The sequence below is a fragment of the Tachyglossus aculeatus genome, chromosome X4, assembly GCF_015852505.1.
Source record: "Tachyglossus aculeatus isolate mTacAcu1 chromosome X4, mTacAcu1.pri, whole genome shotgun sequence".
NCBI classification, from domain to species: Eukaryota; Metazoa; Chordata; class Mammalia; order Monotremata; family Tachyglossidae; genus Tachyglossus; species Tachyglossus aculeatus.
The window spans coordinates 8,589,350-8,609,727 of record NC_052098.1 but is presented as its reverse complement, the minus strand read 5'-3'; the positions used below and the strand labels follow the sequence as shown (position 1 = coordinate 8,609,727).

At 45.4% G+C, this 20,378-nt stretch overlaps 1 protein-coding gene across 1 annotated transcript in view; it reads left to right on the top strand.

Annotated features, from left to right (window-relative positions):
• PCSK5 (proprotein convertase subtilisin/kexin type 5) overlaps window positions 1–20,378 on the top strand; it is a 414,129-nt gene that overhangs the window by 111,083 nt on the left and 282,668 nt on the right. Inside the window, exon 5 of the mRNA XM_038769509.1 lies at window positions 517–593. Within this exon, the coding sequence (XP_038625437.1) occupies window positions 517–593 (77 nt within the window). The remainder of the gene's footprint in view (window positions 1–516; window positions 594–20,378) is intronic.

Sequence of the window (20,378 nt, the reverse complement as noted above, 5' to 3'; positions counted from 1 at the left end):
GAGCATTCCTCAGCCTCAGTGGGTGGGAGCTGAGGGGGCGCAGGGAGGCAAGGCTGCAGTTACCAAATGTTTTGCTGATAATTGCAGGAAGAGTATTTCAGATGGGGGTGCAGGGAGGGAAAGGGGTCAAATGGCACAGGGATTAGATGGGAACTCGATGTTTAGAGTGAGAGAGCAGTGAGCAGTTTAGCCAGGAAGAAACAGAAGACTCAGGTACTGCATTCTGACCCAAGGACAGAAAGGATACTTAAATAAGCCAAGCAACTTCACCATTTAGCAGTTCTTTAGGATGTGCCTTTATGGGGTGCCTCCTTCCTTTAGACACGGAGAAAAGCAATAGTGCCAATAATTATTAAACAAAGAAGCCTTTCCTAAAGCAGGCAGTCATCACTGAGCCACAAGAATGTTAGTTAACCTAATTGCTCACTTGCAGGAACACGTTTAAGAATTCATGAGCCCCTTGAGCAAACGGCTAATTAATGAGATTCCTTTCCTTCTCTCCCCCGTTGGCTACAGGATGCTCAGGCAAGTTTCGATGTGAACGCAAATGATTTCGACCCGATGCCCCGCTATGATGCAAGCAACGAGAACAAGTAAGGCCCACCTGTTGGGGGGCACACACGTCTGACATGCTCACATTAAGGGAGGTATTTTAAGTCACCACCTGACTTGGTCTGGTGACTGTGGTCACTTCTTATTGGGCCTACAAGGTGTTCCATTTTCTCCTTTTATTAATCATTGGCTCGTATTGAGTGCTCACTCTGTGCAGAGCACTCGGGAGAGTACAGTATGATAGAATTGGTTGACACGATCCCTGCCCAAAAGGAGTCGTTGGCTGGGATGGTAGCTTTTACCTCATTTCTGTAGTCACTCTTAGTCTTGTGAAAAATGTACATCTTTACAGACATAACGGTAACTTGGACAATTCGTACATCCAGGCAGTTTTCCACACCATAGCCCGGACAAACTTGCTGCTGTGTTTGGTGCTAGCAACAAACTAAGAAATATAGCTCACAGGTCAGTGGTGAGCGAGGATGAAATTAAGGCTCCTGCCTCCTTTGCTTCCAATCACAGTCATCATTGCCTAATTTAAAATGCAATGAGCAGGGCACGCACAGGGAACATATTTTAATTTGCTATATGAGCTGATGCGGAAATCACTGGAGGAAAATGGGAGATGCTGTAACGCCGTACAAGTGAGCGAGGCACGGCAGGCCAATTTCTAGATTGCGGACCCATTGGCTAGTCGCGTGTCACTGAGTTTTATTTGCAATGGAAAAAAAAAACCGAGAACAATATTAACTAAGGATTGGAGACAGCAGCTGCATCTGAACAACTCACTTACCGACTACTCTTGACCCCTTCCTCACCTTCCTTCTCTCCTTTTCCATGCCCACTCTGATCCTCGGAGATTTCAACATCCACATGGATATCCCTGATGACTCCTCTGTCGCCCGCCTACTATCTCTCCTCGACGCTGCCAACCTCTTGCTCCACCCCACCTCACCCACTCACCAACTTGGTCATACCCTCGACCTCATCATCTCCTATCACTGCACTGTGTCCACCCTCACCAACTCTGAAATCCCTCTCTCTGATCATAATCTTCTCACCTGCCTCCTCACTCACACTCCTTTCCCCTGTAAATCCATATTACTCCCTCACAGAGATCTCCGCTCTCTTGACCCCATCCATCTTTCTGAGTGCCTCACACCCTACCTCGCCTCCCTCTCCTCTCTACCCAGTCTTGATGATCAGATTACTGCTCTCAACTCTACCCTTTCTACTCAACTAGACTCACTCGCTCCCCTTTCCCTTTGCCGCTCTCATACCACTGACCCACAGCCCTGGATCACGGCCACTGTCCGCCTCCTTCGCTCTTATGCTCGAGCTGCCGAACGCTGCTGGCGAAAGTCTAACCACCATGCCAACCTTGTTCACTTCAAGTTTATCCTTTCCTGCCTTAACTCAGCCCTCTCCTCTGCCAGAAAAAACTATCTCTCCTCCCTTATTGACACCCATGCCCATCATCCCTGCCAGCTCTTCCGTACATTCAACTTCCTTCTCAGGCCCCCGGTTCCTCCCCCTCCTCCTTCCCTCACCCCCAACGATCTGGCCTCCTACTTCATTAACAAAATTAAATTCATCAGGTCCGACCTCCCCAAAGTCACTCCCCCCACTTCTCCAACCCCCCGGCTCTCAACACTCTCTGCTACTCTCCCATCCTTCCCAGCAGTATCCTCAGAGGAGCTCTCCTCCCTCCTCTCAAGTGCTACTCCGGCCACCTGTGCTTCTGACCCCATTCCCTCTCATCTCATGAAATCTCTCGCTCCATCCCTTCTCCCCTCCTTAACTTCCATCTTCAACCGCTCACTCTCCACTGGTTCCTTCCCCTCTGCCTTCAAACATGCCCATGTCTCTCCCATCCTAAAAACACCCTCTCTTGACCCCACCTCACCTTCTAGTTATCGCCCCATATCCCTCCTACCATTCCTTTCCAAACTCCTTGAACGAGTTGTCTACACGCGCTGCCTCAAATTCCTCAACACCAACTCTCTCCTCGACCCCCTCCAGTCTGGCTTCCATCCTCTACATTCCATGGAAACTGCCCTCTCAAAGGTCACCAATGACCTCCTGCTCGCCAAATCCAATGGCTCATACTCTATCCTAATCCTCCTCGATCTCTCAGCTGCCTTCGACACTGTGGACCACCCCCTTCTCCTCAACACGCTATCCAACCTTGGCTTCACAGACTCTGTCCTCTCCTGATTCTCCTCTTATCTCTCCGGTCATTCATTCTCAGTCTCTTTTGCAGGCTCTTCCTCCCCCTCCCATCCCCTTACTGTGGGGGTTCCCCAAGGTTCAGTGCTTGGTCCCCTTCTGTTCTCGATCTACACTCACTCCCTTGGTGACCTCATTCGCTCCCAAGGCTTCAACTATCATCTCTACGCTGATGACACCCAGATCTACATCTCTGCCCCTGCTCTCTCCCCCTCTCTCCAGGCTCGCATTGCCTCCTGCCTTCAGGACATCTCCATCTGGATGTCTGCCCGCCACCTAAAACTCAACATGTCCAAGACTGAACTCCTCGTCTTCCCTCCCAAACCCTGCCCTCTCCCTGACTTTCCCATCTCTGTTGATGGCACTACCATCCTTCCCGTCTCACAAGCCTGCAACCTTGGTGTCATCCTCGACTCCACTCTTTCATTCACCCCTCACATCCAAGCCGTCACCAAAACCTGCCGGTCTCAGCTCCGCAACATTGCCAAGATCCGCCCTTTCCTCTCCATCCATACCACTACTCTGCTCATTCAAGCTCTCATCCTATCCCGTCTGGACTACTGCATCAACCTTCTCTCTGATCTTCCATCCTCGTGTCTCTCCCCACTTCAGTCCATACTTCATGCTGCTGCCCGGATTGTCTTTGTCCAGAAACGCTCTGGGCATGTTACTCCCCTCCTCAAAAATCTCCAGTGGCTACCAATCAATCTGCACATCAGGCAGAAACTCCTCACCCTGGGCTTCAAGGCTCTCCATCACCTCGCCCCCTCCTACCTTACCTCCCTTCTCTCCTTCTACAGCCCAGCCCGCACCCTCCACTCCTCTGCCGCTAATCTCCTCACCGTGCCTCATTCTCGCCTGTCCCGACATCGACCCCCGGCCCACGTCATCCCCCGGGCCGGGAATGCCCTCCCTCTGCCCATCCGCCAAGCTAGCTCTCTTCCTTCCTTCAAGGCCCTACTGAGAGCTCACCTCTTCCAGGAGGCCTTCCCAGACTGAGCCCCTTCCTTCCTCTCCCCTTCGTCCCCCTCTCCATCCCCCCATTTTACCTCCTTCCCTTCCCCACAGCACCTGTATATATGTATATATGTTTGTACATATTTATTACTCTATTTTTTTTTATTTATTTTACTTGTACATATCTATTCTATGTATTTTATTTTGTTAGTATATTTGGTTTTGTTCTCTGTCTCCCCCTTTTAGACTGTGAGCCCACTGTTGGGTAGGGACTGTCTCTATATGTTGCCAACTTGTACTTCCCAAGCGCTTAGTACAGTGCTCTGCACACAGTAAGCGCTCAATAAATACGATTGATGGATTGATTGATTGAAAAGTAGGCTAAAGCCATTAGGTTTTCGACCAGCTTCTATTGTCCAGGGGGCCAAACTCCTTTGGCTTGGGACGTTGGCTATTGAGAACATTCTGGGTGAGGTCAGCAGTGGGTGAGGTTTGAAATAACAGAAGCCTGGCTCAGTAAGCAGTCACTACTCCCCTTACTTCTCTCCTCTTACCTCCCGTTAGAATATGCATGCCATCGGGTAACTGTCTGGTTAATTTCTGCCGTAATCTGACCCTCTTATGGGGATCGCTGGGCTTCTATTAGTTTACTTGGTTAATGCACATAGGTGGTGACCTGAGCTGGCCAGAGTACTGTGTGTCCTAGGCTGTTGATGTTGTGCCCACTCCAGAATGGGGTCTCACCCTCAACTCCATGCTGAGAAGCAGAGTTGCCAGGGTCTCAGGCTGGAGATCTCTCCTAAAGCCGTGGGGGCCTGGGGCCTATCCTGCCTCCATATGTCAAAAACCGAGCTCCTCGTCTTCCCTCCCAAATCATCTCCTCCATCTAGCTGAGAATCAGCATGGCCTAGTGGATAGGGCATGGGCCTGGGAGTCGGAAGGACCTGGGTTCTAATCCTGGCTCCGCCACTTGTCTGGTGTGTGACCTCGGGCAAGTCAGTTCACTTCTCTGGACCTCAATTACCTCATCTGTAAAATAGGGATTAAGATTGTGAGCCCCATGTGGGACCTGGACTGTGTCCGACCTGATTGCTTGTCTCAACCCCAGCACTTAGTACAGTGCCTGGCACGTAGTAAGCGCTTAACAAATGCCATTAAAAAGAAAATAAAAAATAAAAAACACCCAGAGATGTTGAGGGCAAAATGAGATAAGTGATAGGAAAGTGCTTTGGAAAAATAAGAATTCAGTACAAAATTAGGGCATTATTGTTATTGGTTCACTCTGAGTTGTGCTTCTGATAGTAATAATAATAATAATCATTACATTTATTAAGCACTCATTATATGCCAAGCACTCTGCTAAATGCTTGGGTAGGTACCCATCCTTCAAAATCCTCCCCCTTCACTCATCATCATCATCATTATAATCAGTGGTATTTATTGAGTGTTTACTGTGTGCAGAGCATGGTACTCAGCACTTGGGAGTGTACAACAGAGTTGGTAGAGTAGGCCAGGGTCAGAGCTGGTACTTGAACCCAGGTCTTCTGACATACAATCGCATGCTCTTTCTACTAGGCTACACTGTCTTCCTGATTGCAGGAGGAGGCAGTGCAACTAGAAATTCACTGTAAATGATACTTAAGCAGGGAAATGGGTTAACATTTTTGTTCACATAAAAATAATTGTGGTTTTTGTTAAGCACTTACTGTGTGCCAAGGACTGTACTAAATTCTGTGTTTGATCCAAGATAATTAAGTTGGACATAGTCCTTTTCCCACATGGGGCTCACAGTCTAAGAAGGAGGGAGAGGAGGTACTTCATCCCTATTTTGCAGCTGAGGAAATTGAGACATGAGGGTCTCACAGTGGGCAAGTGTCATAGCTGGGATTAGAACCGAGGGCTTCTGATTCCCAGGCTCATCCTCTTTCCACTGGGCCTTGCTGCTTCTCTGAAAACTTTTTGTTTTATCTGAATTTATGAAGGTGTTTATTCCTAAATTCCATAGGGGTTTTAAGAAGCCTCAATTCTTGAGAACACTTTTAGTAGTCATGCTTGCTAAAGTGGGTGTGGACCATACAAAGTGGTGGTATTATTGAAACTACAGAGCTTTCACCTCATTCAGCACCGGCCCAAACTGAATCCTGAGAATCTGCACTCTTATAGAGAGTGAACGCTCACAGCCGATAGTAATTTCACCCCGCTTCCTAGTGGCTTGAGCAGTCAGCTGGCCTACAGGGCACCAGACATCTCATCCTTTTAACACATGTCCTTGGAGGGAGACTCTTGGAGCAGATGTATGAAATAATTTGTATTAGGATGCCTGGTTGCCATCCAGACGTCAGTGGGGGAAAGGTTATCTGTACTACTTCATACTCTATCTCAAGAAAGATACATACAATTTTACATGCCGACTTGTACTTCCCAATCAGTACAGTGCTCTGCACACAGTAAGTGCTCAATAAATATGATTGAATGAGTGAATGAATGAACTTGAAACTACATGTTACATTCAAGCCCCTCAGCATTTGCTTTTCACTTTATCATGGGCTCTTTGAAAATGCTACAGCTTGGAGAGGAAGGTCAATCCACAGAGCTGTGAGTGCATCATTTCAATGTATCACCAACTGACTTTGTAGAATGCTGTGAGGAGGGGAGCTACAGTATTTAAGTCTCTTTAAAATCTTTTAACCACCCACCCTCACCCCCAGTCATCTTAGTGGAGGGTTTGAATGATGACTGACTGAATATGTGGGTTGAATGAAAGACATGAGTTGAGGATAATGCCAAGGCTATGGGCCTGTGAGACAGGGAGGATGGTGGTGTTATCTACAGTGATGGGAAAGTTGGGAGGAGGGGGAGCATCTGGGTGAGAAGATGGGTTCATTCATTCATTCATTCAGTCGTATTTATTGAGCGCTTACTGTGTGCAGAGCACTGGACTAAGTGCTCGGGAAGCACAAGTTGACAACACATAGAGATGGCCCCTGCCCAACAACGGGCTCACAGTCTAGAAGGGTTCTGTTTCAGACAAGTTAAGTTTGAGGTGTTGGCAGGACATCCCAGTAGAGATGTCCTGGAGGCAAGAAGAAATGCAAGACTGCAGAGAAGGAGAGGTCGGGTAGGAGAAGGTCAGCACTAGAGAAGTAGATTTGGGAATCATCTGTTTAGAGATGGTAATTGAAGCCATGAGAGTACATGATTTTTCCAAGGAAGTGCCATAGATGGAGAATAGAAGGGGACCCAGAACCTGAGTCTTGAGGGACCCCTGCAGTTATTGGGTGGGGAAGGCAAAGGAGGAGCCTGTGAAAGACACCAAGAAGGAGCAGCCAGAGAGATAGGAGGAGAACCAGGAGAAGACTGATTAGGTGATGTTTCCCGGAGAAGGGAGTGATCTACAGTGTCAAAGGCAGCTGAGGGATCTAGGAGGATTAGGATGGAGTGGAGGCAAGAAGGAGGTCATTGGTAACCTTAGAGAGGGCAGTTTCCATGGAATGGAGGGTGTGGAAGCCAAATTGCAGGAGTTTAAGGACAGAGTTGGAGAGGAAAAGGAGGCAGTGGGTATTAACGGCTATTTTGAGGAGTTTGGAAAGGAATTGTGAGGTAGGCGATGGCTATATAGGAGGGTGCCGTGGGAGAAAAGAAAGGGTTTTTTAGGATAGGGGGTACATGGGCATGCTTGAAAGCAGTGGGGAAGGATCCCTTGGTGGTCAAGGATTCCTTGAGTGGTTAAAGGTAGTGGGGTAGAAAAGGAAAGAAGAGGACAAGTGTCTTATTAAGGTGTGAAAAGATGGGGTCGGAAGCACAGGTGGAAGGAATAGATTTACAAAGGAAGCAGGAGATCTCCTCTAGAGAAATGGTAGAGAAGGAGGAGAAAATCAATGAAGGGGTAAGGAAGGATGGGACTGGAGAGCTACAGGGGAGAATTTAGGGAGTTCCCATCTGATGGTTCCAATTTTGTTGAAGAACTAGCTGGCAAAGTCACCAGGGCAAAAGGTGGGGAATAGAGCACTGCTCTGGCAATGTGGATTCTAGAGCTGGTTTTGCTCAGAGTTGACTAATGATAGTAATGATAATTATTATATTTGTTAGGCACTTACCGTGTGCCAAGCACTGCACTAAGCGCTGACAGTCCGTGTTCCACGGGGACGCACAATCTAAATCAGAGGGAGGTGGATTTAATCTCCATTTTACACATGAGGTAACTGAGGCAGAGAGAAATTAAATGACTTGCCCAAGGTCGCACAGCGGACAAGTGATGGAGGCGAGATTAGAACCCAGGTCTTCTGTTTCCCAGGCTTGGGCTGTTTCCGCTAGACCACACTGCTTAGCATGGTCAAACTCAGCACATACACTACCCAGTGTGCTGCAGTCTTGCCCACCTATTCGATCATTACATTCCGTGGTACAGCAAGAACCTGCCTGCCAGGGTTAAGAGAGTGAAAAAGGGGCTCCTCAAACCATTAAGTACTGTAATTACTTCCTCCGAGCAGGTTCTCAGTCCCTGAGGGTCAGGACAAAGACTCACCAGTTGTACTTGATGGGAGATTCCATCCATCAGACTGGCAGCCAATGTGTTAAATGGCATAGCTGTGACTACCTGTGAGATTCCATTCATTGTGAACAATCAATCAATCAATCGTATTTATTGAGCACTTACTGTGTGCAGAGCACTGTACTAAGCTCTTGGGAAGTACAAGTTGGCAACACATAGAGACGGTCCCTACCCAACAGTGGGCTCACAGTCTAAAAGGGGGAGACAGAGAACAAAACAAAACATATTAACAAAATAAAATAAATAGACTAGATATGTACAAGTAAAATGAATAGATAAATCGAGTAATAAATACGTACAAACATATATACAGGTGCTGTGGGGAAGGGAAGGAGGTAAGGCGGGGGGATGGAGAGGGGGAGGAGGGGGAGAGGAAGGAGGGGGCTCAGTCTGGGAAGGCCTCCTGGAGGAGGTGAGCTCTCAGTAGGGCCTTGAAGGGAGGAAGAGAGCTAGCTTGGCAGATGTGGGGAGGGAGGGCATTCCAGGCCCGGGGGATGACGTGGGCCAGGGGTCGACGGCGGGACAGGCGAGAGCGAAGGACGGTGAGGAGAGTAGCGGCAGAGGAGCGGAGGGTGCGGGCTGGGCTGTAGAAGGAGAGAAGGGAGGTGAGGTAGGAGAGGTCGAGGTGATGGAGAGCCTTGAAGCCGAGGGTGAGGAGTTTCTGCCTGATACGTAGGTTGATTGGTGGCCACTGGAGATTTTTGAGGAGGGGAGTAACATGCCCAGAGCATTTCTGGACAAAGACAATCCGGGCAGCAGCATGAAGTATGGATTGAAGTGGGGAGAGACACGAGGATGGGAGATTGGAGAGGAGGCTGATACAGTAATCCAGACGGGATAGGATGAGAGCTTGAACGAGCAGGGTAGTGGTTTGGATGGAGAGGAAAGGGCAGATCTTGGCAATGTGGTGGAGCTGAGACTGGCAGGTTTTGGTGACGGCTTGGATGTGAGGGGTGAACGAGAGAGCGGAGTTGAGGATTACACCAAGTTTACGGGCTTGTGAGACAGGAAGGACGGTAGTGCCATCAACAGTGATGGGAAAGTCAGGGAGAGGGCAGGGTTTGGGAAGGAAGACAAGGAGTTCAGTCGTGGACATGTTGAGTTTTAGGTGGCGGGCAGACATCCAGATGGAGATGTCCTGAAGGCAGGAGGTGATGCGAGCCTGGAGGGAGGGGGAGAGAGCAGGGGCAGAGATGTAGATTTGGGTGTCATCAGCGTAGAGATGATAGTTGAAGCCGTGGGAGTGAATGAGGTCACCAAGGGAGTGAGTGTAGATCGAGAACAGAAGGGGACCAAGAACTGAACCTTGAGGAACCCCCGCAGTAAGGGGATGAACACCCATCTGCGCTCTCTAACATTCACGCAAAAACTCCTTCGGTTAAAATTTGTATATTTCTAAAGCCGAATGAGGTGAACGGAAGTACAGTTTACAATTAATGGCAGCCTATCTCAAGTTTGGTGCTAGTTGCTGAATGCTTCTTCTTATTTGAAAAATAGATGCTTGAGCAAAAGCTCCCTGAAAGACAGCATAAAACTGCTGCTCACATTTAGCTTTGCTCTCCTTTTGCCTCAGCCTGCAGAGTTAAACTAACTGCGCTGTTCCAATGGTTTAAAATAGAAAAAGCCTGCTCACATGCAAAACCACCTCCAACATTTTATACTCTGACTCCTCTTTCTGAAGACTGAATTATTGATGACAGTGGCTAGATCTTCCCTTTGTTGGGATTCACCTGATGTGGAAGTCCTAGCTGCATAAAACGTCACAGTGACCTGTTTATTGGCCAGGAGATGATGGGGCCACAATCATTTGAAGGGAATAAGGGAGAAGAGCAAAGTACCTGTTTCTTTTTAAGAGTAAAACCCTCCAGTGAGTCTGAAATCCTCCTGCTTATCTCCAGTTCCAGGATGTTGATTGAAGGAGGGTAGGCATTTTTTTGGCTCTTTTTGCCTACGACCTTTTCCATAGCTGTCTCCTCCTGCCCAACTGAAAACAGTGTTTTTCCATTCACCTCTGCATCAAACAGAAAGTCCTTACCACCAGCTTTAAAGCACTCGATCAGCTTGACCCATCCTACTTCACCTCACCAATCTCTTGCTATAGCACAGCCCGCACACTCCTCTCCTCGGGCGTCAGCTTGCTCACCATGCCCTGATCTAGTCTATGTCGCTGCTGACTCCTTTCCCACATCCTTCCTCTGGCCTGGAACTCCCTCCCCGTCTATATACACCCAACCATCACTCTCCCCACTTTCCCCGATAAAGCCCTCTTTTCCCTGACTCCCTCTCCCTTCTGTGTCATCTGTGCACTTGGATCTGTGACCTTTGGCCATTTGATATTCACCCTACTCTCAGCTCCACAGCATTTATGTACCTAGCTATAAATGATATATTATAAATTATTTATCTCTATTAATGTCTGTCTCCCCCTCTAGACTGTAAGCGCATTGTGGGGAGGGAATGTGTCTACCAACTCTTGTATTGTACTCTCCCAACCACTTTAATATTCATTCATTCATTCATTCTATTCTATTTGTTGAGTGCTTACTGTGTGCAGAGCACTGTACTAAGTGCTTGGAAAGTTCAATTTGGCAACAGATAGAGACAGTCCCTACCCAACAATGGGCTCACAGTGTAGAAGGGGGAGAGAGACAACAAAACAAAACAAGTAGACAAATGTCAATACGATCAAAATAGATAAATAGAATTATAGATATATACACATCATTAACACAATGAATAGAGTAATGAATATGTACAAATATACACAAGTGCTGTGGGGAGAGGGAGGAGGTAGGGCAGAAGGAGGGAGTGGGGGCAATCGGCAGGGAGGAGCGGAGGTGGCTCTACACATAGCACTCAGTAAATATCATAGATGATGATGATAATGATGATGATCTCTCTTAATAATGATGGTATTTGTTAAATGCTTACTATGTGCCAAGCACTGTTCTAAGCACTGTTCTCATTCATTCTCATGATTCTCATGATTCTTTTCTCATCATCGTCACCATTTTTTTAATGTTACGGGTGGAGACTTGGAAATCAAAGCTCAGATGAGAAGACAGGCAAGCCTCGGTGTTTCCTCTGGCTCCTCTGTGGGCTTTGCAAGAAATCCTGTGGAGATGGGGTTCTGAATGGAGCAAATGCAAATATTGCTTCCCTTCATTAGAAGGAAACTGTTTATTATATGTAAAGTAGAGAGAACCCGTACTATTGATCTGAGGTAAAAATCCCATTTTTCCTCCATTCGGAATGTGCAGTAAGCTCATGTGGAAATTTGAAAGTTGAAATGTGTATTGTGAAACCTACACTTAGAAGCTCAGTGATGTGAAAACCAAATGACCTAGTCTGTAAATATGAAATGTGGTTAGTTGATTTTGAAAAGGCAGTGTAGAACTTTCAAGTCTTGAAAAAGGTGCTTTTCTCTCACCTGATTTATTTACTTCTAGTATTCAGATACTCTTGCCAGGCACTGGGGTTAGGGTCTTGAAAACTCCCATGGTTGGTAAAATTTGGTTGATAAACTCAAAGGCTTGTAGGGGTATGGCTTTGTGGCTTCAGTTACCTTGGGTACTTCGACTTTTTTAAAAAGTACTGCTCACAGCAGGCTTGTTCACTTCAAAGTGTCTCCCCACAGGTGCCCTATTTCTGCATAGACTAGACAATTCAGCAACTTATTTTTTTTTGCCCTAGGGAATAAGTCCCCTAAAGTCTCCACCCTCTTTTTGCCCTGGGTTCAAAATGATAAGTTGGCACCGTTGTAAGTGAGCATGAGGATAACTTGAAATAGCAAGTGCTGCCACTTACTAAAAATAGGGAGGCAAAATGAAATCCAAATTGTGTGTCTATTCACAACTGTGGTTAGTGAGGGAATACCTGCACTTCATGGACAAGTTGGAATTTTTCTTTTCTAAAAGGCCTACATCTTAGTAACTTTTAAAGAGAAACTAGCCAGATTTATTTAGATTCATAACACATAGAATTCTGTTTCTACTCTTCTTTATCTGTGAAAACTATCTAAAAATCAAGTTAGGGTGATCTGGCCAAGCATTGTGGTTGGACTGTAATTGAATGAACACCAGGTAGAATGGACTAATATTCAAGGGAGGGGAAAGAAAAAAGAATAACAAGCAGGTCCATCCTTCCAGACATACATTTCTTAATGAAAACTGAATCTCCAGAGAAAGTCATTTTGATCTAGATAAAGAGTTTTGGGGTCGTTTCTCTTTTTAAAATCCACATTCTTCTGAAGTGAAGCCTCCAGTATTTTATGGAGCCAGTTCTCAATTATTCAGAGTCTGGCTTTCTCTGTTGTGGAGTTTCTTCTCCTCACTCCCTCAAGCAATGAAAAAGGGCAAAGGTTGAAGTGTACAAGACAGTCAGTTTTGGTACTTGCTTTTACTTCTGATAAAAGGTTTGAGGAGGCGTTGGTTGGAACTTGGTTAATTGAAGTTGGGGGATCCTCGAGCTTTCTTTCAGTGACCCACACTATCCCTCTGACCCATGGGTAATCAAGAGCTGGCTCTATCGAAACTGCACAATAACAACACCTGGTTTCTTTGTTCATTGTTCTGTTCAGCCAGTGGAAGAGAGGTAGTAGGGCTTTAAAAAATGGTATTTGGCCAGGATTCCCATGTCTGCTTTTCCCTGCCTCTCCCAATCCCTCCTCTCATCCTTTCGCTTTCCTGTCATTTGTTATTTTTATGTGTCTGGGTCCAATGCAAGATGTAAGTCCAGCGTGTGAAGGCCGGTCTTGAATTTTTATGTTGGGTTAAGCGCCCATTTCCTATAGATTCGGTAATACCATTTTTCTTTTACTTTTCCAAAAATCTGGTAAATGGATTTTAAAATTTCAAAATAGTTTCACCTTATTTCTGATGATCCCTCTGCTAATTCCCCCATTTGCCCTTTTCATAGCACTGTACTAATCTTCTCATCTACCCCTAAAAAAATCCTCTTTAAAAAAATACCCAGACTCTATGATGAGGGCCTCTCCAAACTTCATTTCAGTTCTTAAGAACCTTTGCCCCAGTTCTGACAGGAGCCATTGGCCCAGAGTGAGTAACAGCAGTCCTCAAGCAAATTGTAAGACACCCCAGTTTTATCTAACTTCTGAGGTAGTGTTGAATGGTGTTTAAAAGAAAGTTCTGTGGGCTGACACAGTTTTGGTACTTTATACAAGTCAGTTTTAAGCATCCAGTACACCTTGGAGAAGGGTGGGCATAGTCTTATTCCAACATTTTCTTTTCTTTGGACCAACTGCCCTCAGTCTACAATTAGTTTTAGTGGCATTTTTCATTTTAATGGAGTACTAGCAGATTCTAAACATAATTTTATTAATGAATGAGATACAATGGCCTGTAGGGAAAACTCTGGCAACTTGTTTAAATAGTAAAACTGCAACTTAAAAAAGATTGATTTCATCCCTTTAAAACTTCAGGGAGAAGCAGCAGGAGAACCAGCCCACCTGCAAATTACTCAGTTTGTCTTTACAGTTAGAATGATCATAAGACCTTGGTGGTGGGGTTTTGTTTTTTACCTGAGATCAGTGTAATTGGCCACTCCCAGGGTCCCTTGCCTTCATTACAGACTGTCCCCTTGTTATCAATAGAGTTAAGTGTGCCACCTTTCTCAAAGACTCCTGAATCACTGAAATATAACTTGCAGAGAGTTATGGAAGGACTTGGCTGGGAGTGAAATGTGACTAAAATGCCCTGAAGAAGCAGATTAGATTTGGATTAAAAAACCCCCATCTCATAAATCCCATCCATCCTATGCAGGCCTAGGCAGAGGAGGGGCCAGGAAAGCCAATTGGCCCAGTCCCAAGGTCAAACACAGGCCCAGCATGATGGTTTGCCACTCTGCACAAAATAAACTTTGGTGCCTCCGTCAAAAACAAATAGATTTTTGGTTTCATTTGAGTGTTAGATTGTAAGATCCTTGAGGGAATAATGTGTGTTTTGCTCCTGTTACATTCTCTCAAGTATTCCACTGACCATGTCAATCAGTCAATCAATGACCTCTCCTGCTTGTTTCTTTGGATCCCTCCCATCTACTCCTAAACCCCAAACACACTTATATACCCTGAAATAACAGGGAGGAAACTACATGGCCCATTGCCCAGCTTTATATCCCATTCCAAGCTGTGGTGTTAATTTTAATGGAGTCCTCAATCTTTGATGTTTCTATTCTTCCCTTGCTCCAAGAATTATCAGGCTCTTGCAGAGAGGCCTAAAAAACAGTAGGGATGGCCCAATTCAGCATTTAAAATCACTAGTATCAATGAGTTTTCCTTCCATTTGAAGTGAAAATTATGCATCTTAATAAATAGTGATTAGGGCAACAAAGCAGTTCAGCTGATAAAAAGGACATAGTGGTTGAACAGAGTAGCAGTAGTAGTAATAACAAAGCACTGTACTGGGTATTTGGAAAGAAAGCAAATGGATGATGGAGACATGGACCCTGGACCCAAAGGCCTCACAGTCTACTGTCAGTATGCACTATCAATACTTTTTCCAAGGACCTAGGCATACTCATACGCTAAAGCGAATGCTCGATTCGTAGTTAAACACCTCTTAAAGGGAAATGCAGCATGACCTAGTGGCAAGAGCCGGGACCTGGGAGTCAGAGGATGTAGACTCTAATCCTGGCTCTGCCACTTGTCTGCTGTGTGACGTTGGGCAAGTCATGTAACTTCTCTGTGCCTCAATTACCTCATGTGTAAAATCGTGATTAATAATAATAATGATGATGATGGTATTTGTTAAGGATTACTATGTTGCCAAGCACTGTTCTAAGCGCTGGGATAGATACAAGGTTATCAGATTGTCCCACGTGGGGCTCATAGTCCTCATTTTACGGATGAGGTAACTGAGGCACTGAGAAGTGAAGTGACTTGCCCAAAGTCATACAGCTGACAAGTGGTAGAGTTGGGATTTGAACCCACAATCTCTGACTCCCAAGCCTGTGCTCTTTCCACTAAGCCACGCTGCTTCCCAGATTAAGACTGTGAACCCCTTGTGGGACAGAGACTGTGTCCAATGTGATTATCTTGTATCTACCCCAGCTCTTAGAACAGTCCTTGGCACATAGTAATCACTTAACAAATACCATAATTATTCATTATTTGATTATTATTATCATTATTATTATTAAGGGTTGGTGACAGATGCATGAGGAAAGATGAAAACAGAGGAATATAAGAGACAAGGACTGTGAAAGATAAAAGAGCAGTGTGGTATTATGACTAGAGCAGCAGCAGAGTACCAGACTCCTCGCAGCTCAGACTCCAGCTGTCACAGCATTCACAGCCATAGTCACAGCCATGGCCTTACCAGCATTCTAAAATTTGCGAAAGGCCTCCCACTGCTGCCCATGTTTGAGAGTCCTTCCTGGGCTGCAGCAGGGGTTGATGGGAGTCCTAATAGCATGAGGGGAGCAGCTTCTCACCTGTGAAGTGCTCACCCTTCATTTGAACAGAGGAATTTAACATGTCCAGACATTGCTCAAATGTTAGGAGCCCTAAAATTCTAACATGGGGCCATAGATAAGTTGCCACTCAAAACAGGCCTTGGATGAGCAAATTAATAATCATAATGATGGCATTTATTAAGCGCTTACTATGTGCAAAGCACTGTTCTAAGCGCTGGGGAGGTTACAAGATGATCAGGTTGTCCCACGGGGGCTCACAGTCTTCATCCCCATTTCACAGATAAGGTAACTGAGGCACAGAAAAGTTAAGTGACTTGCCCAAAGTCACACAGCTGACAAGTGGCAGAGCTGGGATTTGAACCCGTGACCTCTAACTCCAAAGCCCATGCTCTTTCCACTGAGCCACGCCAGACTCAGACCCCTGTGGGCAAACTTGTGCAGTACTGTAGCCTCAGCAGTGAGATGGAGCTGTTCATTAACTATGGTGAAATTTTTCCTACTCATCCAGTCAATCAATCAATCAGTGGTATTTATTGAGCACTGACTCTGTGCAGACCATTGTGCTAAGGACTTGGGAGAGTTCAATGTAACACGGTAGATAAGTTACCTGCCCCACAGGAGCTTACAGTCTAGAGAGGAGCTTACACATATTTGGCATGGACATTGATGACTTAGGTAAACAACTGTGAACAATGGAGCTGTGGAAGTTTCTTTTTTAGCCTTTCACTATATGATTCTGCTCTGGATCTTTGTCTCCAGAATGTGATGTCACCATGAAGGAGTTGCATGACCTAATGAAAAGAGGATGAGACTGGGAATCAGAGGACCTGGGTTCTAATCTCTGCTCTATCTCTTGCTTTGTGTGGCTTTGGGCAGTCACAACTTCTCTGTGCCTCAGTTTGTCATCTGTAAAATGAGGATTCAATACCCGTTCTCCCTCCTACTTAGATTGTGAGCCCCATATGGAAAAGGGATTGTGTCCAACCTGATTTACTCATATTTACCCCAGCACTTGGAACAGTGCTTGATACATAGTAAGCACTTAACAAAAATAATAATAATGATGATGATGATAATAAAGGATAATCTCATCCTATCCCGTCTGGACAACTGCACCAGCCTTCTCTCTGATCTCCCATCCTCGTGTCTCTCTCCACTTCAATCCATACTTCATGCTGCTGCCCGGATTATCTTTGTCCAGAAACGCTCTGGGCATATTACTCCCCTCCTCAAAAACCTCCAATGGCTACCAATCAATCTGCGCATCAGGCAGAAACTCCTCACCCTGGGCTTCAAGGCTCTCCATCACCTCGCCCCCTCCTACCTCACCTCCCTTCTCTCCTTCTACTGCCCAGCCCGCACCCTCCGCTCCTCCGCCGCTAATCTCCTCACCGTACCTCGTTCTCGCCTGTCCCGCCATCGACCCCCAGCCCACGTCATCCCCCGGGCCTGGAATGCCCTCCCTCTGACCATCCGCCAAGCTAGCTCACTTCCTCCCTTCAAGGCCCTGCTGAGAGCTCACCTCCTCCAGGAGGCCTTCCCAGACTGAGCCCTTTCCTTCCTCTCCCCCTCTTCCCCCTCTGCATCCCCCCATCCTACCTCCTTCCCTTCCCCACAGCACCTGTATATATGTATATATGGTTGTACATATTTATTACTCTATTTATTTATTTATTTATTTTACTTGTACATATCTATCCTATTTATTTTATTTTGTTGGTATGTTTGGTTTTGTTCTCTGTCTCCCCCTTTTAGACTGTGAGCCCACTGTTGGGTAGGGACTGTCTCTATGTGTTGCCAATTTGTACTTCCCAAGCGCTTAGTACAGTGCTCTGCACATAGTAAGCACTCAATAAATACGATTGATGATGATGATGATGATAAAGGAATGCTTCCCCATTTTGAGTTTGTAAAGATCTTTTCAAGGCAACTCTGGATGCCACTAATTGCAATATTGCCCCTCGACTGAGTTCCAAGACAGAAAGAGTGGAAAAGAAAAGGCTCATTTCAGTGGGCCATAGAAGAATCCATAGTCTGACTGCAACCTTGAAATGTCTGTATTCATACTTGTCACTTGCATTTGAGTAACAAAGAATTTGAGTCTGAGGAATTACCCCAGAAGACTATTACCAGGATCTGAATGTTCTGTCCCTACATATTTTATATTTCCTCAGTAATTTTTGTGCTGATCTATCTTTTCTTCATTTCCGTTCCTCATTACACTTTTATTATAGGAGCTTCTGCTAGAATTCCTATCATAAAGCCCATTTCATTTCCAGGGTTAATAACCTGGTGGTTAATTTGGTCCTGGTAGGAGCTCTTACAGCTCAAGAGCTTTCTTTTCTTGTCTTGTTTTTTTTTTTTTACATTTTCAGAGAAACATATCTACCTAATAATGATTGAATTCATATAATGCCTTTTTGTGGAAGCTCTAGGTTTCTGCAAAATGGTTTTTATTAGACCTGAATTTTTTCTTTGACTGTTTCAAGGAGATTGTTCAAATAAGGGTTTGCAGTTGGATTTAACATTTTAAAACAGACCAGTTGTATGGTGTGTGTACAGATGTGGACTAATATGAAATGTGCTGTTTGTCCTGATGAAAAACACAATTTGAGTTTTTGGAATGAGGCTGCCGTACCATCCTGAACATCCTGAAAACTTAAAATTTATACAAATTGGGTCTGAATTAGAATGACTCTGCTGAATGGTCTGATATGAAATCTTAGGTGGCATTATGACACACTCAAACCTGCAGAATTTCTAAATACGAGTTGAGCATGAGCTGTACAATCCACTGAGAGACTGAAAAGGAGAGTCGGTCACTGGAGAAGTGGGTTGATGGGGTTCGCGGCTGTTTGGTACTGAGCTCATCCTCAAGCACCCTGTTGGATATTGTGAGACCCCATCTTTTATTCAGACAGGTATGATCCACAAGGGGCTCATAATCAGATGGTGGGAAGAATAGCAGAGACTCAGAGGGTAAAAGTTAGTAGGCTAGGGTTTATAACTGAATAAGTGTTAGTAGCATTAATAAGAAACAAGACCATTTCAACTAAAAACAACAGTTCGACAAGAACGGAGAAGCAGTGTATAACTCCTGTGATGGAATAGTCCTCAGACTCCTCACTGTTCCAGGTATTACTGTCCTCAGTCTAAACTGCGGCAACCTCCCCAAGGCAGGCTCTGGTTCCTCTCCCCAGTGTCTACTCTAGTGAAGGGGTGGGTCTCTGCTGGTAAGTGGCGAAGTTGTAGAGAGTAGGAAGGGGCCGTGGAAGGAGAAAATAATTGTGGTATTTGTTAAAAGCATTGTACTACGTGCTACCAAGTAATCAGGTCGGACACAGTCCTGTCCCACAGTCTAAGTAGGAGGGAGAACAGGTATTGAATTCCTATTTTACAGGTGAGCCCCATGTGGGACGGAGACTGTGTCCAACCTGCTTATCTTCTATCTACCCCTCCGCTTAGTACAGTGCTTGGTACATAGTGAGCATTTAAGGTGAGAAAACTGAGTTCTGGAATAGTTAGGTGACTTGCCCAAGGTCACCCAGCAGACAAGTGTCAGAGCCAGGATTAAAATCCAGGTCCCCTGACTCACAGACCCATTCCCTTTCCACTAGACCACACTGCTTCTCTTGGAGAGGAGGGCACTCCAGCTACAGAGCCCCTTGCTCTGCTTTCCTCTAGGAACCTAGCTTCAGCGGCAGAATGTGCCACCATTGAAGGCATTGACAAACTCTGGCCTGAAACTCCCTCCCTTTAATATCTGACAGACCACCCCCTTCAAGCCCTTAAGAAAATCACATCACCTCCGAGAAACCTTCCTGGGCTAAGCCGTCACTTCCTCTATTCCTTCTCTCTTCTGTGTTGCCCTCACACTTGGATTTGTACCCTGTATTCAACCCACCCTCAGCCCCACAGTACTTATTTGCACATCTGTAATTTATTTTAATGTCTGTCTTGCTCTCTAGATTGTAAACTCCTTGTGGGTGGGGAACATGTCAACAAATTTAGTTCTAGTGTAATCTCCAAAGCACTTGGTACTGTGCTTTGTACACAGTGCTCAATAAATATGATTGATTGATTGAAGCCCTTATGCTTCTCGGAGCAACTTTCATCATGGATTGGGAAACTGGAGCATGGAAGATCTGTGAATTTTTCTTAAGCTGAGGAGGATCTTCAGTCTTAGCTCACAGGGCCAATGTGCCTCTCATGACTTGGGACTGAGTACCATAGTCTCTCAGTTTTAAAATTTTACCAGCATTTAATGAAGGTCATTTCTCTTTTAAGCATAATCTCGAACCTCCTATTCAGACCGATGTGTTTTTTTTTTTAATGATCTTGTTTGAAATTTGATGGCTGATGAGGTTGGTATGAAATTCTAAAGAGGGTTTGAGGTGGAGAATTCCATTTATCTTTGTTGTTTCTTTTCATCGTCAGAATGACTAATGACTGCCAAGCATTTCCCACCTGTTTGCTAGACAGAGCTGCTTGTCTTAAATGAGAATAAATAGCTGAAAAATTCAGGAGTGGAAAAGTCTCCCTATACGGTAAAGAATGGGGGAAAGCTGAGGTGTATTTGTGTACAAACTCGGCTGTGTGGTGAATATCGAGAGCAGTAGCATAATAAGATAATGCTGTTTCTTGAGATGTTTGTGAT